The sequence below is a fragment of the Styela clava genome, chromosome 4 (assembly GCF_964204865.1).
Source record: "Styela clava chromosome 4, kaStyClav1.hap1.2, whole genome shotgun sequence".
NCBI classification, from domain to species: Eukaryota; Metazoa; Chordata; class Ascidiacea; order Stolidobranchia; family Styelidae; genus Styela; species Styela clava.
In genome coordinates, this window is record NC_135253.1 from 22,499,393 (window position 1) to 22,523,402 (window position 24,010).

The 24,010-nt window shown below is 35.8% G+C and overlaps 1 protein-coding gene across 2 annotated transcripts; it reads right to left on the bottom strand.

The window, feature by feature from the left end:
- Window positions 1-169: 169 nt before the first annotated feature.
- LOC120326885 (TGF-beta-activated kinase 1 and MAP3K7-binding protein 1-like) lies at window positions 170-23,021 on the bottom strand. Of its 2 annotated transcripts, none has more exons than XM_078111646.1 (12): window positions 23,003-23,021; window positions 21,099-21,342; window positions 12,669-12,906; window positions 12,101-12,188; window positions 11,341-11,453; window positions 10,941-11,046; window positions 9,292-9,435; window positions 8,065-8,193; window positions 6,986-7,153; window positions 6,020-6,223; window positions 4,717-4,801; window positions 170-4,067 (listed from the first exon to the last, which is right to left on the bottom strand). In XM_078111646.1, the coding sequence occupies exons 2-12, from the start codon at window positions 21,326-21,328 to the stop codon at window positions 3,920-3,922; spliced, it is 1,653 nt and encodes a 550-aa protein (XP_077967772.1). In that variant the 5' UTR covers window positions 21,329-21,342; window positions 23,003-23,021; the 3' UTR covers window positions 170-3,919. The 2 variants fall into 2 exon arrangements, with proteins under 2 accessions (XP_077967772.1, XP_077967771.1); XM_078111645.1 differs by having other exon boundaries at window positions 6,020-6,238.
- Between the last annotated feature and the right edge of the window lie 989 nt (window positions 23,022-24,010).

Below are 24,010 nucleotides of genomic sequence, written 5' to 3' on the forward strand. Positions count from 1 at the left end.
AAATGAGCATACTAAACGACACTTAAAGAGACCTTGCAGTAAGTGAAATAGGGAGATGGAGTCGAAATTATTCTTAAACCTGCAATCAAAATGTTTTCAGTCCTGAGTCGTTTTTTTTTAATCTAAGCCCCTAGCCCTGCTTGACGCTACGCCAGTTCCAGCAACAACACAAAGGAATTGTTTTATATTATATGAATCAGCAAACGAGATAACTGCATTAAAGATTGGAAGAACACAATGTAAAAGTAATAGTACCACAATAGGTAGATTAGAACAGAAATACATAAAACGGGTGGTCCTGGCCAGTGGACGAAGAATGTAAGGAGTTTCCTGCGGTGCCTCGCTAACGTGAATGGGGGGCGATTGTAGGTACATAGATATTGCCTAAGAAATGTCTTTGGAGCAATTCAAAATGGCTAATTCGGCTAATATGTGAGGATAGAAATCTTCCATATTACTGACTTTAGTGGCAGAAAATCAGCATTAGAGAAAAATAGTAAGATAATAATGTGAATTCTCAACCTTAATTAAATTTCCCTTAAACGATTTTTTGGAATCTCGGAATACAAACAAATTAACAAAGTGTTTGAAAAATTCTTCATGTAGGTTGATTTAGCCAACATTTTAAGACTGAAAAAGATTTAAAAAACAACATGTTCCCATAAAATATATAAGATTCGTTGGCCCACCAAGGCTATAGGAAATATCTTGAAAAAAAAAACATTTCACCCCTAATTTATGTAAAAAATTTATGAGAAAAAAGAAAAATAGAATTTGATAAAAGGATTTCCAAACTCGTTATAAAATCAACACATAAAATATTAAAACTCGACATCATTATTAATAAAAACAGAAAATAAATTTCATTATTTTTTATAACCAGTGTAGTTTGTGTGAAAAATTGGCCACCGTCAAGCAAGGCCCCACCTCGGCATTGTCTACCAAGTATTCTCAAGAGACAATTAAAGATTTGTGCATCCTTCCCAATGATTTGAATATTATACTGATATCCATATGGGCTGAATATTATCAAGCCTCTAAATCGAACCAAGGTTTGTTCTGTGTCACTGTCCCAATTTTTTGATTCTTAGATATCAGTGGTTTCAAACGGTGAATCGTATCCCGCCCCACAAGAGGGGACCCTAGACCAGGGGTTCCCAAACCAGGGGTCGCGACCCCAAATTGGGTCGGAGTGATAAGTAGGTAGGGTCACAAACAGGTCATGGGGTCGCTGAGGTAAGGTAGAGGATGAATGTACAAATCATCTAAGATTTGACAAATCAAAATTTAGCGGTTTGTACCATGGCTTACTGTAAAACAGGCGCTCTATGCTTATGCTATAGAAAATGTAGGTGCTTATTGTGACATCACTGTTTGGTTTTAGCTTATTTTAGTTAATACCACCACATGACCAAACTCAAAAGTCCAGTGAAGGAAGCTCTTGAAGTTTCATGAAAAATATAGGTATATATTGACTTGGGGTCGCACTGGACACTTGAAAGTTGTCTTTGGGGTCGTCCTGAGAAAAGCTTGGGAACCCCTGCCCTAGACAATTCTTTGAAGGTGCGTTAAGCGAATTAAAAATATTTGCTAGATTTGATTTTGCCCACTTTATTTTGAATATTAACATTTGTTTTAGATATTTCCGTTCAATCCACATATTTTCAAAGTTTTTGAATAAAATTGTCGCCTCATTATCTGTTATCTATTGCTAGTTATTTTTGAGGTGGGACATAGGACTTGACAAACTCTAAAAAAGGGGGTGCGGCTTAAAAAGTTCGAGAATCACCGATTTAATAGATTCAGTCATAAAAAAATGTCCCTTTCTCATATACTGTATATGACAAGTAGGGCTGGGCATTTTCGAATACCTTGCGATTTCAGAATCGAATCGAATAATTTTTTTGAATCGAATCTCGAATACTTGAAAATATATATTTTCAAGCGACTTTATTATAGTAATTGGTCCTCTCAACAAATGAATTACTGAAGACATAGAATAAATCACCCAGATAGATTACTGAGCATTCACACAAAATAACAAACACGTTTTATCAATAACTCACTACAGAAAATAGTCATATGGTAGAATTTTGTTGAATAAATATGACTCCAATGAAAAAAAAAATTGGGGAATTCACCTCGACCATTAGCGGAAAGATGAAAACAAGATGGCGGCGTTTCGAAATTTCGCTCTGAACCGATTCGAATAATTTACTATTCGATTCGAAATGCCCAGCCCTAATGATAAGCCTATGTAAGTCTTTTGTGAACCGGAAGGGTAGTGGAAAGACCCTGAAAAGATTTTTTAATCTTGAAAATGAAGCTATAACAGTCAGTACTTCTAAAAAACAGATTAGAGTTTAAATACAGGGACACCACGGTAGTCGAACATAATTCGTTCCGGATTGGTGTTCGACTATCGGAACTTGTTCGCCATAAAAAGACGACAAGCATACGCCATAAGTTTTGTGACCTAAAATTTTTTTTTGATTTGGGTGCTGTAATAAAAATTTGTTAACAAAGAGCTGGAGTCGTTTTTTAAATGGCTCGAAAATTGGATCTAGTGTAGATTTTCCCTGATTTGAGCGCAAATATATTTTTAATTAGCCTTCAGTCTTTGGTATCGTAAAAAAGAAATAATTGGAATGCTATAGTTACTGATTTCAATGGATCCGCACAATGAACAGGAACGAATGAAGCATAACTGGTCGGAATATTTTCATCTTAAAAGAGTACCTACATTGCTGTATGGCAGGGGTCGGCAACCTTTTGTTGCTGGCGTGCTAAAATAAGGGTTGCAAGTCATTTGCGGGCCGCACATTTTTTAGAAAGTTAAAAACTGAACGGATGATACTTTTTATAATAAAAATCAAGCAGTGACATTGCATTGCATCTCAAAAAAATCCTTTCGAAGACTTTCGGCACCATTGAACGCTTTGCAATTAGCATCAACTTTTTGCGTTTTGTTGCCATTTGTCAAATTATAAATAAATCATAGGCTAATTAAACAAGTAATTGTGAATTTTATCTATGTTAGATTATAATAAAATTTAGTCTACACGCGTCAATTCTGTTACGTAAAGAATGTATAATCGTCAAAACAGCTGTTCTGTAACTATAATTCAGTGAAGCGTTGCGGGCCGGATTGTATTACCGCCGTAGGTTGCCGACCCCTGCTGTAAGGTCACACTCGAATTGAAATAATGTAAAGTTGAGGCTTAATGCCAATCAATGGTGCATAAATAGTGTGAATAATTTCATTCCTGAAGGGTATTCATGCTAGTAAGTTACACTTCAAGTTTATTGTGAATTCGCCCGATGAAATCACCAATAAAGCATCACTGGACATAATTAAATTCATTTTAATAGTGTAATGCTGCAACTGCATGCTTCGTTGTAAATTCTGACATTTCTGAGGAGTAAAGATTACTGAAGCATTAATTGTCAAAATAATTTAATTCTAATCAAGAGTGGCAATGCTGCAATGTCACACTTCAATATTTATAAGTCAAATTCATGATGAAGTGGAATGACAAAGATAACAACAACCCACTGATGAGTACAAACACCTCAAGGAATTGTTTATTCTGCTGCAAAGCCAGAAATCTATTAGTTTAAAACCCAATGAAGTGCGATCTTACAGAATAATTTCAACTAAAAGGGAATGTGCCAATACCGCAACGTCACGCATCGTCTGCATTTTATCTGCTTCACCCCCTTGGTTTGTGTTATGTCAAAAATGTTATCAGTTTAAAACCCAATGAAGTGCGATCTTACAGACTAATTTCAACTAAAAGGGAATGTGCCAATACCGCAACGTCACGCATCGTCCGCATTTTTATCTGTTTCACACCCTTGGTTCAGCTCCACCACTTTCGGTTCGGAATTTTGTTCCACTTGATTAACCAGGATTCTGTCACCTTTTATTCATCCAAGCTACCCTACTTTTTACATTAGAATTGTTTGTGTTATGCCGGTTCCACTCTTTATAAAAACTATCAAATTTGATGTACGACACGACCCGGCCATCAGTGTCTAATTCCATACTTTCACTTTGGTCAGGCCTGTAGAAAAAATAGCATATTTAGGATATAATTATCATCTTTATCACGAAAAAAAAGTCAGATAAGACAGGCTAGGTTACCAGTCTTAAGTTGGGAAAAGATATGATAGGATGTACATATTTACCCAGGGTGAGGAAAGTCGATAAGATGGCTTTGAAATCATATGGCAAACCACAGACTTTCGTCCGGTTACCAGTCCATGTCTTCTATGGGATTAGTTAGCATGTTATTAGTTTTCAGATGCATGAATTTGATGGTAGAGGAAGCCGTAACCGACCAGCAGTTAAGTGAACTACGTAACGTTACATACTAATGTAGCGGTTCCCAATATGTAGTCAATGTAGAACCAGGAAGGCTACAGTACTTTCAAAAATATTAGCTCTATGCGAACCGTCTCTATTTGGTGCTCCCCTAGTATGTGCAACAAGATGGCGGACACCGGAACATAGTATGTGTACCAGGTTAGGGTCAGGCCATAATTTTATTCCAATTTTCCTTATTTTAGTTCTAATACGAGTTCGGGGACTAGCTAAGTAACTCCCGTAGTATTTGTACCTGAAATTATGGTCTAACCCTAACCTAGTACACATACTACGTTCCGGTGTCCGCCATCTTATTGCTCATACTACGGTACCTTCTATTTACTCACCTAAAAAAATCTTCTTCATTGAAGTCATCAGCCCTGTCATCTTCTGCGAGTAATAAACTATGGGTTCGACTCGATGTCCGAGGTCCTGTGAAAATATTATAGTTCATGTTATACCAGCAGTTCTCCACTAGGGCCCGTTGCCCACCAAAGGGGCCACATAGCAGTTGGTGAGAGTTCACCATCCCTTTACAAGAAGACTCCCTTCTTACTAGTTACTTATCGATTTTAATCGGTGAGTATGTTGATAGGTATTTGTCTGTTTGTTTGTCTGTCTGTTAGATGCACGCGACATCTCACGAAAGCGATATTGAATCTGCTCCAGATTTTGCATGTGCATTCATCATATGTCGTACCAGGAGCCTATTGATTTTGGATGAATTATGTTGTATAATTAGCGAGTTTATTAATAAATTAGTGATGGGACACAAGGTGTCACTATGGAGTAAGAGCGCTGTTTTGGGGGATCCCCCAACTTTCGATCGATAAGTCTTCAGTCTCTGACCGATATTCTCGTCTAATTGCTTGATGAGGTTATTTCAGAGCGTGTCTTCACTTTGTTGGGCAAGAATTGTTTGGACCTAATGGAATTTGGAATCTACAAATCATATTATCACTATAAATATCAATGTAATGGCAAATAAGGGCCACGAATGCTAAAAGCCTTCGGACGGGGGCAACGTGACATAAGAGGTTGGGTACCATGTGTTCTACAAAAGTTGTCAAAAAGAGATTTTACCTATATATATATATATATGTAAGCAATGTATATAAGTAAGCTATCCTAATACAGGGTTGGGCATGGATAATAGACTTGCTACTGGGCCAGAAGTTCAACCCTCAACAGGCTTATGAAAAACTGTGAATAAAAAACAGTTTATTCACAAAAGCTAGTCCAACAGCTCAGCTAACGATTAAATTATAATAAGATGCACAATGTAACAATCGGCGTCATTATGATGTCATTTATCGAAATATATTTTTGCTTTTGTCGCTGCATTAAATCTTTCGCCGTTCTGCCCAGTGCCTTTATTATTCTAGGGCTAAAAAATAGCCTTCAAAATTTTAATTTCCATGTTAGACATAAACAGCTAGCAGGCACGGCTGGGACAACGCGAGTTTCTAAGAGTCTTGGAGGTTTATTAAAAAGCGTTTCAAGATACATAAAATCGCTATGTATGATAAAGAATAATGCTTTTTTACATTTCAAAAGGGAGGGGGAGGGGCTTCCCCTGGGTACACCCTTAGTGAGCATCCCTGAATCACATCCACGAATTTATAAATAAAATTTTTCCGTATTTCGAACCTGATAAAGCTTCTGTCGTTCCGGTATCGATCCCAGATGTTGACCCACCAATCAGATTAGTGGGCGTGTCATCAGACGGGGTACTTGATGAATAGGACCCCATTCCTTTGTGAGGAGTTGAATAAATTCCTGCGCTTGGCATAACTAGTTTGATGTTTGGCCGCTCACACGTCGGAATCCCAGCGTAGGAATAAGGTACTGAAACTGTGATCGGAAAATCTATAAAAAATTTAATCTAGCCATGACTGAAAGATTAGAAATATGCTATGTTAAATTTCCATGTTTGATACAGAAAAATGCTTTTTTGACATTTCAAAATGGGGAGGGAGTTTGATCCAGTTACAGGGTACCAAACTCTAGATATCACCCAATTATGGGTGCTCTTGATGTATGTGAACCAAGCTGACAGATACCGGAACGTAGTATGTGTACCAGGTTAGGCCAAAATCTCAGGTACAAATACTACAGGAGTCACTTGGCTAGTCAGCGAACTAAAATAAGGAAAATTGGAATAAAACTATGGCCTGATCCTAACCTGGTGCAGACATACTACGCTCCGGTGTCCGCCATCTTGGTTCAAGTACTACGTGAGCACCCAATTATGTTAGGGTAAAGAACACAAGTTCAGATGACAACCTTAATCATATGGAGAACCACGGCCTCTCGCCCATTTACCATTACAGGCCGGTTATGGGATTAGTTGGTTTTTTGTTTTCGCAAGCTTGGACTTGATGGCCGAGAGAGCCATAACCGACCAGCGATTACGTGAACCAACCTATAACGGCGAGGAGTCAAGCAATTCTCTCGCACATAACCATGTCCGCATGGGATTCAAACCTGCGAACAGGGTAATCAGAGGTGCGGTGGCCAGAACTCTCAACGCCCAGCATGATGAGCCAAACGGCCGCACCTTCCGAGTGCAAGGGCAATAAAAAAAAAGAAATACACAATAATCCGCAGACCCACCATTGAATGTTTCACTATTATGTGTGACAACAGGGTGAGTTGTAGTACCGACAGGATGAGTAAAGTTTCGTACAATCAATGTCATGTCTCCTCTACACATCATAGGTTGTTTTCCATAAGAGTACTTGTGCATGTACGCGATCTTTTCAACAACCTGCTCTGCCACACCTGTGTGAAAAATGATTGCATTGTTGGGGAGGTGTTCTGATAAATATAATTGTTGTAATTAATTAGGTAACCATCTATAAGCGGGCGATGGTGACTGCTATTCTCTCTTATTGAGTGGTATAGTCTTGTGAATAATGTCCCTATAGTTAGCTAGTTATGGCCTAACCTGAACCTGGTACATATACTATGTTCCGGTGTCCGCCATCTTGGTTCACATACTACGGGAGTAGGCTACCTTATAATTTATATAACAAGAAAGCATTTCTCGAATATTTGTACGCGAGTTTAGCAATGATACCGGCACAGACAGTAGTCAGAGTTTGCAACCTGCTATGCCACACCTATGTAGATAATAATTAATTGCATTGTTGACAAGGATGTCCAAAACTAATATTTGAACTCAATCGAGTATAATAGATATATGAACGTAATGCTCAAATTCCAACAAGTTATCCTGCCGAGTCTGTGTTCGAATAGTGGATTGGCCGGTTAATGTAAGTGTGACGTAAAATGTTATATTACATGAACAATATTTACAGTGTTACAAAAGAGAAAGTGAAAAACAATAAGCCTCGTGTCAAAAGTTAATCGCAATCTCAACAAATTATTTGCGCTAGTCTTAGGCTAAAACATCAAAAGTTGGTTTTATTGTGGTTGTGGCAGCGTCAGGCAGGCCAGATTAAATTACTCACCGGGACGGATTTGGCCCGCGGGTTGTAGTTTGCTCATGTCAGGTTTATACCGTTCAAGTGGGTACACCAATTTAGAAAACAGTAATATTAATTATCTGATTCATAAAGTAAATATTTCAATTTTTTTTCAATTGTTAAATTTTTAAATTATCGTATAGTGCAGCAGGGTGAGCTTTTTTGATTAAAAGGCAAATATACGTGTAAGAACAATCACCATACCTTCAATAGACTGACGTTTCAATATTTCTGTTGAAGTAAGTTGTGCAATGTAGTCATTGGGGTCGACGTTCTTCGCACATTTCTGAACAGATTTGTATAAATCGTCTGACATGAGGATTAGAAAAGAACCTGAAAAAAGGAGTTTAGGATTTTGTAATTACGATAATTAACATATTTCTCCTTGCATAATACACACCGACAGATGAGCGCATGCACTTTTGTACACTTGTGGCGAGCGCCGAGCAGTTTTCAATCTCCGTGCATAATATGCATATTGGGTTTTCAATCCTCTCTTGCAGTGTGGGTGTTTATTTGTGGAAGCGTTTCCGGCATTCTGTTAATATTTTTTCTGATGTTTCCTATGTCAATGCATAATACCCTTGTTCTAAACTTGGAATCTGGCCTTAAAAGTGCGTATTATACGCGAAGAAATACGGTATTTCAGGAGCTGAAAGTCAATAAGACACAGTACAAATGATTTATACCAGTAGTTCACAAACTTATTAGGCGTTTTTAGAATTTGTCAAGTCTCGCGCCCCACCTCAAAAATAAATGGCTAACAATAACAGATAGTGAGGCAAAAGTATGTTTTTTCAAGAAACATGTTGAAAATACATGGATGGAACGTAAATGATGAAATGTTTTGAAATGTAAATGTCCAAAATAAAACGGGCAAGATCAAACCTAGAATTACTGCTTATACGCAGGGATTCCACCAATCTGGAACCCAAAATAAGAACTGAAAAAATTTCTGCATTGTGAGCAGAAATAGCTGGCTTTTCTATGCCCTCCAGGTTAATGTCACAATTACAAACGTCACAGTGTGCGAAGCACTTACTCTTCAAGTTTCGTTTAATTTTGAATTCTTTCCGGTACTCACGAAAAACTTCTTACATTCGCTCATTTTTAAATTTAGGCTAAAATAACCACCACCACGATAAAACCTAACGATCGCCACACTAACAATGCTCCATGCCTATCTGTGCATTGCTTCTTTGTGTTCCAAATAAGATTGTGTTGCTTTTATGATGCCACAATGAAGCTTTGGCGATAAAACAAACAACACAAAGTCCGAATAAGACAAATAAAGACGCAAGCTAAAATAAGTAAAAATTAAGAACAAATCTTAGAAAAAAGGACGGTATGGAATCCCTGCTTATACGTCATACGAAGTCCTGTTCAAAGTGGAAATGCCCAACCCTTCCATAAAAAATTTAGGAAACCAACCTGGATATTCATCTATTATAATTCCTTCTGTAATTGAGGGTTCGGAAATAGAAGGTTCACTTGTGGCATCTCGTAGATATTCAATCTCTTTGTATCCGCCTTTTACAGAATAATCACCGATACAACGAGTACATTCATTTACACCTGTAAAACAATTGCGCTGTTAATATCGCTAATAAATAGGTTTGGATTTAATATTAATCTCGGAGTAAAGTGGAAAGCGGGGGATATGATATTCTATTAATATGGCAAAACACGGCTTCTCGTCCGGTCACCAGTCCATGTCATGTAAGAGATTATTAGCCAATTATTTGTTTTCAGATGCATGGGCTTGATGGTGGAGGAAGCAATCACCGACCAGCGGTTTCGTGAACCACTCTAAACGGAGTTCTGCAATCCTCTTGCACTTAATTATTCCCCTACAGAAAACGAATCTGCGAATCCCTGAAATATAATCAGACCTGCGGCAAGCACAATGCATGATGCGGCACACTCCCGAAAAAAATATAAGTTTTAAATTTAATTTACTTCCGTTAGGAAGTTGAATAAACCTTCAACAATAAATGTGAGCTAATATTATTAAAAATATCACTGGCAACTGGCATACAGTGTGATCTTAAAGAGACTTGGAACAATTCAAGTTACCACTAACATGGAAAAATCTAGAGTGGGCAACATACGGATCACGACGAGATTTCGACCGGCCCGCTGACTGTACATCAGTACATTATGATATTACACTTTTACTATGTGTTTTTTGGTCTCTATTTTGGTCTCTAGTGTAAACTTTACTTTAAACACAATTTATAACTTTCTTTCTTGCATTAGCGAATAGATATGAGATTAAGATATTAAATACTATTCATGTTATAATCCGGCCCACCGAAGACTCCATTTTTCCACATTCGGCCCGCCGACTAGAGAAGTTGCCCACCCCTGATCCTGAGGGAACTGAACTCCCAGACAATCTTGGGCTGCTTCATTGGAGAAACATAACTAAAAAACTATGAAAACCCAGTAACTTACACTGAATAGTTATTGCAGTCAGAGATGTCAATGGATAGCGCTTGATAAGAGATTTGGCCTTGCCAATTAACGGAATACAATTAAAAATTAACAAATGTGACCAAACTTCATTACCGAACTTTCAAAAATTACTCCGTTAAATGAATGCAATGGTGACGGTTCGAAGGATTGAAGTTAAGTTAGCATAACAACTGAAAATAGGAAAGGATTGCATGCGCAAATGTTCATGTTATCAACCTTTTTTTCAGAGCCGAAGACCGAAGTCAAAATTTACCTCAACCTGAAGTTTTGTTCCACTCAGTAGTCATTGGCACAAAAATAATTAGGCGCTCCTGTAGTATGTGAACCAAGATGTCAGACACATAAACATAGTATGTGTACCAGGTTAGAGTTAGGCCATAATTTCATTCTAATTTTTACTTATCTTAGTTCTATTACGAGTTTGGGGACTAGCCAAGTGACTACCGTAGTTTTTGTGCATGAAATTATGGTCTAACCCTAACCTGATACACGCACTACGTTCCGGTGTCCGCGATCTTGTTGCACATACTACAGGAGTACCAATAATTAGGTCGATGCCCCGATGATTACCAAACAAAAATCAACAAAACCTCAATACTCACCTAATTTCCCTCTATTTTGCAGTTTCTCCACATTCAATCCCAACATTTTTAACCTTGCCTGTTCTTGCGCTTGATACAGGTTATGATCAACACTTATTTGTTGAACCTGCAAAAAATGTGTAGTTCAGTTTGAGCAAAAGAAGTAGATTGAGATTTTCAAAATGAATACTTAAATACGTTCAAAGTGGTTGCATTCAAAATATTAAATCTTATATTTGAGAAATACCTTCATTTGAAAATTCATCTTTGATAAGCACCTGAAATCCGACGACTAGACATAAAAAAGAGAGTACACTGTACATCGAAACGATGGAAAACTTAATAATTATTCTCTCTAAAGATTTTTATTTATTAATGAGCACCCTAAACAGCACTTGTCCAGTCACTACTCACTACGAACCTCTACATGATTAGTCTTTGAGTTGAGTTGGCAAAGTAAAGCTCGACATTCCCCGACGTTTGCGACAAATAATTTGTTATTTATAATAAGTGCGACCACTGCTGTTGTTCCACCTGAAAAATAATGATAAATACGTAAGTCAATGATTCCCTGTACTTTTTTGAGTTTGAGATATATCTACTTTCTGTAATACAATTAAAATTTGATTTTGATAACACTAAATCTCACAAGAAAAAGTTAAATTAATGCGACGGAAGTGATTAATTTTGAGTGAATAATCGTAATGTGAAATGATAAATAGATGACTTGTTATACATCAACCTTTAGGGATACTTTCTGTAATAGGAATGAAAATTTAAATTTAATAACATTAAATCGCGCAAGAAAAAGTTTAATACTATTTAGCACATTCAATCAATCAATTGGATGTGAGAGGTTAATTTCGAGCACATAAATGATCGTAATGTGAAATGACATGTATGTAAGTCAAAGATTCCCTATACTTTTTGAGACTGAGACGCAACTACCTTCTGTAAAACAAATAGAAATTCAATCTTAATAACATTGGAACACACAAGAAAAAGCTTACTGCGCATTTAATCAATGTAATGAGAGAGTTTGATGGGAAAAATTGAAATATTAGTCTGACTCGATTCGAACAATTACCTATTCGATTTGAAATGCCCAGCATTAGAGCTGTGAATACTTGTACAAAGCCTTGGCATATAAAAGTATTGAATATAAAAAACTTCATACACACCTTTAATCTCATTATCAAGGTTTTTCATTCTTTTGAAAATATCCGGATATCTTTTAGCAGCGGCTTCGATTGGCATCCGATCGTCAATCTGAAATGGTACATAATTAGAAGCCTTATTTATTTACTGAAAAAGCACACTGGACTGGATAAAAAATGGATAACAAAACTGAGGAGACATAAAAAAAAAACAATGAGAAAGACAATATCAGGAAGTGACACCCTAGATATTAATATCAGAAAATGGTGAAAACAAACTATTTATATATTAGAAAAACAGGCACTTCCGTAGTGTATGTTAGGGTTACAGTTGCGCCATAATTCCATTCAGATTTTCCTTGTTTTAGTTCTATTACGAGTTCGGGGACTGTCTGTGTTAGCCAAGTGAATATACCCATACCCATAAGTTTCAGTCTCTTTATAACTTGATGTAAAGTAGGCGAACCAAATTAGTTACTAATATGCGCTAATAATTTTATATGTATTTATAAGGCAATTTTTCCAAAACAACACTAATTTGTTAAATCTTAAATAATAAAGCCAAATATTAACCAATATGGTTGAACCAAACCTGAGATTGTAAATAGGTCTTTTTGGCAAGAGCATCGTCTATAGACTCAAAGAAGCCTCTTTCTACAATGCTAAATGCTTGATATAAAACTTTTCGTATTGATGAATCTGGTGGATTATAGTTTGGGTTTATTTGTCCGAGTAATAATTCCGCTGGAAGTCGAGAGGCAGCAAACTGTGAGGCTTTTACTCCGTCGTGTCCGTCAAATAATCCATAGAGGTAGCAGTTGTGATCGGACCTAAAAATGAATTTATATTTAGGATGGAACTTTTATGTTTATGGGGATAAAAAAGTTGCTGGACTCCTCGCCGCCATAAGGTGGTTCACTAAGCACTGGTCAATTACGGCTTCCTGCATGTCATGTGTTACAAAATAAAAATTGGTCAAAACTTTCAATGGCATCCATTCCTAGACGAAAAATACCTGGCTATCTAATCCCGTACCCGACATGACTGGTAACTGAACGAGAAGCCGGTGGTTCGCAATACGATTGAGCCATCTACTTGGCTTTCACCGGGATAAATATGTAAATCCTATCATCATAAAAAGTATTTAAATAATCATTTTAGAGATACCAAGTTGCAAAGCATATTGGGTGATTTTATTAAAATTAGGAAAAACCATAACAAATTTCGTATGTGTCTGAATAGTCATAAATATCTTTATTCACAGAGCTTATGAATACATAGAGATTCAGCTTATGAATGCATGAACAACATTTTATTATCTTGTAAAGGTCCATAATCCACAGGATATTCAGTCATTTTACCATTATAATGAGTCCGATTTACGTCACCCACAATCCGCAATAATAACGGCAGTGTGAGCAAGAGTTTATATATCATAATGATATAAAATGACAAACCACATAGACAATGCATAATTCTGACCATTATTATAAGTTCACAATCTATGCTATTGTTTAACAATAATTTCTATTGTGCGACAGTTTGTGATGTTATAATCGACACGCCTGTGTGGCTAAGGAGAAAGAGGCTTTTACTACGCATGCCGTTTTGATAGACACTGGTCTATTGTGTATAGAATTACAAACAGATCATTAAATTTCTACAACCAGACATGATTGTAACATAATACATGGATAATCTTACACAACATCCTTGGCCAAATTTAATTATTGAGCCAATTATTTACAGTTGTATGTAAATCAGTTTTCTTTGACGTCAAAATCACCCCTGGTATATAAATAAATCAATTTATAGCAACATGGACTCAATTGTTTGAACTAACTTCATTAAGCCTGTCTGAAAGACACCTATTTTATTATTTTAGACCACAGAAATAGCCAAAACTGAATGTCAAACATTCTAAAATAATATTTCAAACAAGAAATATTTACTAAATTGATTCAAGTTTAAAGCCTTCTGTTATATTTACATTGGTATTAATTACTGACTTGTATTTGTTGTTTTCGACCAGACCATGGCTAAAAATAAATCGACTATTTCAATTATATAAAATAGTATTCATGAATATGGAATTTCAAGTATATTATACAATACATTTAGCTGTATTTCACTAGGAACACATGATAATTGTAGAGGCCTTTTTCATCAAGTTTCAGAAGTTTTTTGCCATTTTAGGCCACAGATAACCAAAATGAATGATCAACTATTCCAAATATATGTTCTAAAATATTGTTTTTAAATAAGAAATATTTTACTAAATTGGTTCATGTTCAACAAGTCAATAATAAATACATTTGAATTAGCTTTATTAAGCATTGTGTGATAATATCGGTAGTCTTAATAAGTACGGTTCCATTTTGTTATTTTAGACCAGAAGAGACCAAGGTCAAAAATAAATCTATCCTGAAGATATGTTTTAAAATAATATTCATGGATATGCAATATCAAGTAGGGCATTGGGTTTGGGTCATATTCCACTAGAAACATATGGGAGTCACTCCGAGTCAGTATATCTGAACTAGCTTTATCAAGGCTGGTCTGATATTTACAGTGGCCTTCATTAACGTGTTTTTTGCTATTTTAGGCCACAGATGGCTTTGAAAAATAATCAACAATTCCAAAGATGTTCTAAAAATAATGTTTTCAAAGTAGGAATATTTACCAAATTGGTTCATGTTCAGCAAAGCAATCTTTATTGTTACATAACAATAGAGGTAGACACTACTCAATACAGTCCATTTAACTGCTGGACAGAGTTTAGCGAACATGAGTGATTTTTTAGCATTTCAAAAGAAAATCAGACAGAGATGAGAAAGAAGAGTTGACTTTTAGCCTTTATTCTTCAGGCCTATCATGTTTACAAACTTTACAAGCATAAAGTACTCATTAACGAACACAAAATTGAGTTTTGTGTTTAAAGGTAGCAATATTTTTTAGTGTCAAGCGCGCTGTGAATTTTTTCCCGATAAATTGACGTCGGACAAACAAAAAGTTCGGGAACCGCTGGGGTAGAATGCCGAGATGAAATAATTAGGGTCATTTCATACATAGTAGTCCTTATTATGCAAGCCATTGTCCAGTGCAAAAAGCCTCGAAAATAGGCTTATGATGATTCAATAAATGACATTACTACAAATTGTTATAAAATTTGCTGCTTCCATCCTGAAGCATGGTTGAAATAAAATTTACAAAATAATCGAATTGTAATATTAATTCCATCAAATCCATGCATTCAATTCAAGTCCTTGCATCTGAAACAAATAACTAGCTAACTAATTTCAAACCCGACAAGAGACCGTGGTTCACCATATGATTAATCCATCTCATCGGCTTTCTCAACCCCCCCTCGGATAAATATGTAAATCTTCTTGCAAATCTCAAACTCCAAAATAATATGTGAACAGGAATATTGCATTCCAAACTATCTAGATATGAACCTTGCTGGTAATTTTGACACAGTTGAGCGATCATTCAAATGTTAGGGTTATCTTACCTTTAATCTGTAAATTCAACACAATGTAAAAAATCTCTGGAATGTTAAATATGTGGCTGACTTTAATAACAAGAAATGTGACCTCAATTATCTCTGGCCATACAGAAATCATACCTATACCCTAACATTATGAATCATTATATCAGACAAAGAAAAACTTTCGTTTTGATGGAGTTCAATAAACTTTACTCAGTGGACTAAAAAGACCAATAGAACTCTTCGGTATAAGTTGAATAATGATTTTCCACAATATGCCAGAATATCTTGAAATCGGTAGCCTATGTGAAAAGTCAAACTTTCCTCAATGCAGATTGAACATGTGCAGCTTTTTCTGTGCCATCACAAAAGAAGCACTCTCACACAAACATGTAAAAAGTAATAATCAACAAGTAATAGCACAAGCACAATTATTACCAGTGTGAAATGGCAATCTGACCAAAACATACACAGCATTGATCATCATATCAAACAAAGAAGAATTCTGAAGAACTAGAGATGTACAGATGCCACTTTTGTTGTCGTTACCGATCCGAATATATCAGAAATATCGGCCGACATTTAGCCGATACAGATACGAAAAAATGGCCGATATTAACAATACATTTCTACTCTCTACTGAACTAGTTAACCCTCAAACTTCCCAATTTAACATTCCATATTCAATATTTACCCACTCAAATAAATTCTCCTGAATGTTTCAAACAATTATGGAATTACTAGGACATATCAGACAATGCTCAACTAAACTAGATAACTTGAAATCTGTTTAATTCATTCTTTCATATAGAATGTTTACCCATTCAAATAAATTCTCTAAATTTTCTTTAAAGAGTATGAAATTACTAGGCCTTGTTCAACATGTAACATTCCTAAATCTGGTAGCCTATGTACTCAAAAAATTGAAACCATAAGATTACAATTTTTATTGCAAGTGAATCAATTATTCTGTACCTTGAATTCACTAAACCTTGAAAGCATTCGAAATATTCAATACCTGATACTATGAATAATAAAAAAAGATATTTGATCCTACAACAGTGTTAGGCCTGTCAGTTTATAATTTTTGCAGTACATAGACTTGTCACAAAAGGGTAGATTGTCAAACTGAACACAATTTTTTATTCAATAACATGCCTCAATACTATATATATTACATAAATATAGGGTGTCCATAAATTTCTAAAATTACAGTGAATTTATATACCATATTTTGTTTTGACCATCACAGATGTATTAAATGAAGTAAAAATACTTGAACAATTAAAAAACAACAAACCTGGTTAAGATATATTGAGAATAACAAAACTGAAATTGTAAAGAGAATTCATGGACACCCTATATAACTGGTATGTGTGGAAAAGTAAACGTCGTAAATGTCTGTAACTTGTTATGGGCAAAACCAAATTATTTGCAATTCTGAAGCTGAGAAAATGTGTTTGCGAATTTTACAATTAGTGATAGTTCAGAAATTAAATATTTTAATAACGCGGAACAGTTAAGTACATAAACAACTTTTGTAGAAGGTGCATTTGTTTGACTGTCAGATTAGTGAGATGACCAATGCATAAAAACGATATTTTTTCAATAAAAACATTCTAAATTTATTATTTGATATTCCAATAAATGTTTAAGTTCAATCAACCATGTCTAGCTATGCCGCGAGGACCAATGTAAAAACCAATGTCAAAAATTTACTTTTGGAACTTCTAATTATGAAGCACATATTCTGGGTAAAGATTTATTAAATCATATTCATACACAACACTTCCAAGTCATTGCTAAAAACACTATATTGATTTCTGTAACTATCATTAAGGGTTTTAATAACCATCAGAATAAAAACACTTTTATGTAAGTGCATTGGTTCAAATTTATATAACAGCATGTTCAGGCCATTCCAAGCAAAAGTTGAATTCCATCAATTTTTTTAAAAGTGTAGTGAAAGTAATTTTTTTGTATTTTTTATATTAAATGACATTGGAATTTTATTGGACTGCATCCCTTTCATCGAAAAAGTTGAAATTTCACCTAGGTTTTTGATGGTTTTTAAAAAATGGCCTAAAATGTAGAAATTGTGGTATAATTGGCATATTTTGTGATGATTCGTGACACAAAGTGTTTGATTGTGTGATAAATTTTTTTCATATGAAATGGACTCACTGAATTTAAGTTAATAAAGTTTAAATGTTTGCAGTGCTGTAGGAAATTTCTTCGCCTATTTAACAATTTATTACCAGAATTTTGAGAGATGATAGAGGCCGCTGTTCCGAAGTGGAAAAATGTCTTGTGGTGTATCGTCCTGTAGTGTCACATACAAAATGCAAATTATTGGCATGGATTTACACTGTTACATTAGGTGAATTGAGCTACACATAGAGCTCCTTCAGCTACTGCACCAGAAAATATTATGGGCTCCTGCTGTACCATCGCAAAAAATTACAGCATAAGTACTGTTAGTGCAAGGTGGATTTGCTGTCCTGTGTTGTCACACTATATTTTACGTTATTTTTTATATCCACTAAGTATGTCTTGGTTTTAACTTTTGTGCAATTTTTTTTTTACATATTCAATAAAGCAACTGATTGGACAATAAAACAAAACATGTAGCTGAAAATGTAAAAATATATTGCATCTAACAACATGAAAAATTTCTGGAATTGTCTTGTAGTGTCACTTGGAATAGCCCGTTCAAAGTCCACATACAAAAAAAATTTTGAAATTCATGTGCATAAAAATGAGTCACCTATAGACTGAAAACTTTGTTTCTGAGCACATCGGTAAACACTACTCTCTAGTTATTGAAATACAACTTGATCTAATATGAGACAGGACTAAATTATGAGTGATTGCAACTAGAAATGTTTGCAATGTAGACAAATAAACTGTAACATATTTCATTACTAAGCGAGATGGCTAAAGCGTCCGGATTAACTATAATGACATATCAGGTTAAATGGTGTGGCGCAACATGCTAAGAGCTAGAAATATGCTCGCCACAGCCCTGCGTGTTCGCAGGTTCAAATCCCATGGATTTCTACACTCCTCGCCACCGTAGGTTGGTTCACGTAACTGCTGATCGGTTACACCTTCCTCCCCTATCAGGTCCATGCTTCCGGAAACAAACACCTGGCTAACTAATCCCATACCCGACATGGAACGGTAACCGGATAAGAGGCCGTGGTTCGCCATATGATTAAGCTGTCCTATCGGCTTTCTTCTTGTTTTTTTTTTATTCACCATAGGTCGAATCGAAGGTCAATCATATGATTGAGCCGTCTTATCAACTTTCCTTTCTCACAGGTGAAATATGTAAATCCTGTCCTAAGTTTATCAATCATTCTTATCCCCTCACTGAGAGTCTAATACAGGGGTTCCCAAACCAGGGGTCGCGACCCCAAATTGGGTCGGAGTGATAATTAGGTAGGGTTGCAAACAGGTCATGGAGTCGGTGGGGTCGCTGAGGTATGGTAGAGGATGGATGTACAAATCATCTAAGATTAGACAAACCATGTTAAATTTAGCAGTTTGTAGTTTGTACCATGGCTTACTGTAAAACAGGCCCATAAGCATCGCTCTATGCTTATGCTATAGAAAATGTACAAGCTTATTGATACCACCACATGACCAAACTCAAAAGTCCAGTGAAAGAAGCTCAAATTTTCATTAAAATCTAGGCTTCTGGTCCGAGATATGATGAATGCAAATGCAAAATCTGGAGCAGATTCAATCTCGCTTTATCGCGTGCATCTAACAGACATACATACAGACAAATACCAATCATCATACTTAGCGATTAAAATCGATAAGTAATAACATCAGACAATCCCATGCAGCTACGGCCACCCAAGGTGTAATAAATTAGATAAGAAATGCCAAACCAAATAAAATTATTTTCTTCCCAAAATCTAGTAACTCCTTATACAGAGTGAAATGCGCAAAAACTATGAATAGAAAAAGTAAGGGAACCCGCTGGAGGCCCCAATTAAATGTCTTTCTGTGTCAAAATCAAAGAGAATCTGGAATAAATTTCAAAAGTTACTAAGTGACTTTTACCATGAATAATGTACAACAAAATGTAAACCTATTGAAATATTAATTTGAATGTACAGCATGGCAGAATTACTTCAGACTATAGAACCATGATGAGAATATTCAGATATTTAGAATGATGAACACGGCCAGTTGAAAAATCTGGAAAAGAACCCATGTCCAGTATGTCGAAAAAGTCGCTAATTGGCAATAAAATAGATCTGACATATAGGCAAACTTTGGCCCATGGGCTAAATCCGGCCGACTGGGTAATTCGATTTGGCCCGCCTGACGCTGCCAAAACCAAATTTTGATGTTTTAGCTCAAGGAATTTGTTGAGATAGCGATAAAATTAAGTTTTCCACTTTCAGTTTTGAAACACTGTAAATATTGTTCATGAAATGTAACTTCCATGTCACTCTCATTATGATGCCCTGGTCCGAAAACCTTGCCCACTACTAAATTACCGTAGTAGATTATAGGTTTTGAAAAATTTTGTGACAAATATTTAAATGAGAATATCGGTCGGAGACCGAAGACTTATCGATCGAAACTGCGGATTCGATTCATGACTCTATAGTGATACTGCGTGTCCCATCACTAATTAATTGATAACTCGCTAATTATACGACAGAATTCATTCATAATCAATAGGCTTCTGGTCCGAGATATGATGAATGCACATGCAAAATTTGGAGCAGATTCAACCACACCTTCTTGAGATATTGCATGCATGTAACAGACAGACAGACAGACAGACAAATACCTATCAACATACTTACCGATCTAAAGATCAATAAGTAATGATTATAACTGCCTGTATTACTAAAGAACCCATATAGAACTATCTATATTCATAATCATGATACATCTCGGCCATTGGTCACACATAACTGGTTCAACATAAAAATGCTGAAATATGCGTCATCCAATAAACAATAAATTCATTGAATCTGCTAAATATAACAATGACAAGGACTTCAATAAACATGAGTCATCACTACATGGTCAACTAGCAAACAAAGCTATTGAAGAACCAACCAATGCAAAGATAGTTGGATTTGGCATTTCAAAATTATTTCGATTTTAATAAAACATTCAACTTCACTCCTGAAATCTTGCACCAGACAGACAGAGTACAAAATATCTCAAATGATTTACATATTTGAATATAGAATGACTGCATTTTTTTGACTGTCATATAACCACTGATTGAAATAATAATTTTTGAATAAAATCAATTTGAATTATAAAAATTTGATATTTCTATTCAAAAAAGCTTTACAGAACAAAACAACAACGTACAAATTTTACTAACAGTTGAGGTTGCGTGAAACTAACTACCTTTCCTTGCTCTCTATGCCTTTGCGCAGGTGGATCCGTATGTGTATTACGTTAGGATGCTGTAGCAAGAGTGTAAATGGCTATTCTATTCAATTCATGAGACTTGCTGCACTCATTTTAAACATCTTTACCAACCTGAAATTGAAAGAAAAGTCGGCATACTGATGAGCTTCCATTGTTTTACCATCCTGAAGATAGACAACGTTCGGAGCTATTCCAATATCCGACAAATTACAGACTGGTAAATCATCCGTCCAACTAACACCAGATCGATTAAGCATTCTACGATGAACGCTGGGCGATGACGAACTCGTGGACGAATGTGTACTTCCCTGTGGAGGCCGTAAAGGCGCAGCAGTCGCCATCTTTTAGATTTTAACTGTAATCGCAAAATAAAGAGTGTTCCTATTTTAAAAATTTATTCCAACTTCGGAAGTTGATTTATTTACTGGTCTAGTAGTCTATAATATGGGTAGGATTTACATATTTATCATAGGGACGAGCACACCCTATAAAAAGTTTAATAATATGGCAACCCACAGTCTCTCGTCGGGCTACCTGTCCATGTCAGGTATGGGATTGGTTAGCCAGTTATTTTATTTCGGAAGCATGTAATTGATCGTGGAGAGGGGTTATGGAACCACCCTCCGGCAATGTCAGTACGGCACACTATACAAATCGGGTGACATTGTCCCGTTTCAGAAAAACCCTACTTTTAGATGATCAGACCCCTCCTTCGGGAGACATCTGGACATTGTTGTCCCTCAATATTAGTAATAATACAGTATGATGAAGTTGCGCAAAATACTACAAAAAAGCGCAATCTAGTATCGTCATCATTGAATTCCTTGAGAAAAAATAATCTGATTTACCAAAGAAAAATTTTTTTTCGTAGCATTCGAGAGTTTTTAGCAAAAAACAACAATTTTGGTCATGTGACGGCCGCGATTAATTTAGATTATTATTGAGACAAGCATGGCGCAATATGAAGCATCTGTCGTGGTCCCAGACGCCCCTCGTTTATGAGACACATGGAGTGTTTGTTTTATTGAGGCAAATTCTTGGAATTTGGATAGTGTGCTGTACTGGATGTGGAGTCCAGCAATCCTCTCGCACATAATTAACCCTGCATGAGATTTGAACCTGCAAACCCAATCAGGATAACCAGAGATGCGGTGGTCAGCATATTCCTGAAGATTAGCACGATGCGTCAATATGTAGTGCCCCTTCAAATTGAGATGATAAAGAGATATTTACCCAGAGCTGGAGCCGCAGGGTCACTGTGTTTAATGCAGCTCCTCCTAATAGTTGGATCTGGCGCTGCCAAAAATGGTGGCTTATGAATGTTTTTAATATTTACTTTTCAACATTAATTTGAAAAGTTCAAATTAAATTTGTATAATTCATAGTTCACAGTTTTATAATAAGTTTGAAAACTTTACGTCTCACTGCTGTATTTTGGCTAATGTCTGAATGTTTCATAGCAATGGTTATAACGAAAACATCATTGGCAATCAGAAGGACACAGTTCTTCGATTCCAAGATTGCCAGACTATTTGTTCAATTAAACAAATACTCTATTTGATCCTGAAACGAGTGAGTCTGGCATGATGGCGGATGCGTCAGATTGCACCATGCTCGTCTCGATAATGATCTAAATTGAACGTGGCCGTCACAAGACCAAAATTGTGTTCATTTTGCTGAAAACGCTCGTGTGCATATTTATGCAGCATGTTTGCATGTATATTTACTTGCATTAAACCTTTATAGAGGTTTTGCCAGTTCCCCCAATTTTCCTAATCTTCTGTGCATTCATTGTTTGGTTTTTGTGTATGATATTTTTTACGAGAAAACCAAAATATATTTATATGCTACTGTAAAAAATTTTTCATCAATACATTTTTTTATGAGGAATCCTATGGTGAGGTTTTAGATTGTGCTTTCTTTTAGTTTATTGCGCAGAACTGGTTTGCCAAATTACTGAAATATGCCTATTTATGGGGCCCAAACTGTCTCGTAAACCAGAGGTTTGCACTCACCGTTTTATCCTAATTTATGTATTTCAATGTGGGGACCATTCTTGAAATTGGAGAACCGTACAGCTGTACAGGCTATAGACAGATAGAGGCCTAATTTTATAAATACAGAAATAGAAGCCATAGTGGATCAAAAAACGTCGCAGTTCAGTAGCTCGTAGTCTAGTCTAGTACCGGTAGCAGTCTATACTGAATAACTTTTTATTGTTTGCTATTTCCGTATTTTTTTTCTGGTTTACGAAAAATAAATTTCTCTCTCTCTCGTATCCTTATCTAGGACTATCGGTACTGCACTAGTGCACTATATATTTTATGTTAATTCACAATAAATTTTTTTTCAAATACAGACATAAGTAAACGTTAGCACCTAATCTGGGAATCAGCTGAGCATTAAAGGGCGGCCCGTTCGACGGCAAAACAAGTGCAAAAACAATGTTCTCGATGACCGGAGTCTATAGCCGTATTTACATAACACAAATGGGACAGACATAAAATATACTTGAGACTTGAAATGAAAAATTAATTGCATAACATAAATAACAGTTTACCAATAATATGAATAATAACAACCAAGAATCTAATAATTATTTTTTATTTAATATTTCTAAATTTTATACTCAGTCAAAACCGGATTTAAAATAACGACTTGCGTAATCTACATAAAAAAAAAACATTTGTAAATTTTTGTACCTAAAAATTTTATTTTTGATAATTCCAAATGAGAGTTAAGAAACGATTAGGCTTATTCGACCAAGAAAATCCCAAACAAGCCCATGCAACTGGAACAAATATCTGGCTAACTGATCTCCTACCCTGCATAAACTGGTCGTAATCTGACGGGGGGCCGTGGTACACCAGATAAGGAATTAGGCTCCCCCCCCCCCCCTGCAAAAAATATCAAACTAATCAATCATGCTAATGCTCAAAACAGATAGGTGTTGTGGCATTTCGAAGTTTAATTTGAATTTTTGTTGTTCTTTTTGTATGATTGTGTCTAATTACTAAGTAAGC

Bases quoted from the DNA above. Each gene is read 5' to 3' on its own strand.
- LOC120326885 (XM_078111645.1), bottom strand. From the start codon at position 21,328: ATGGCGACTGCTGCGCCTTTACGGCCTCCACAGGGAAGTACACATTCG. The intron at 12,189-12,668 runs GTTTGGTTCAAC...GTACCATTTCAG, and splicing joins AGACCTATTTACAATCTCAG to ATTGACGATCGGATGCCAAT. The intron at 6,239-6,985 runs GTGGGTCTGCGG...AATTTTTTATAG, and splicing joins TAATAGTGAAACATTCAATG to ATTTTCCGATCACAGTTTCA.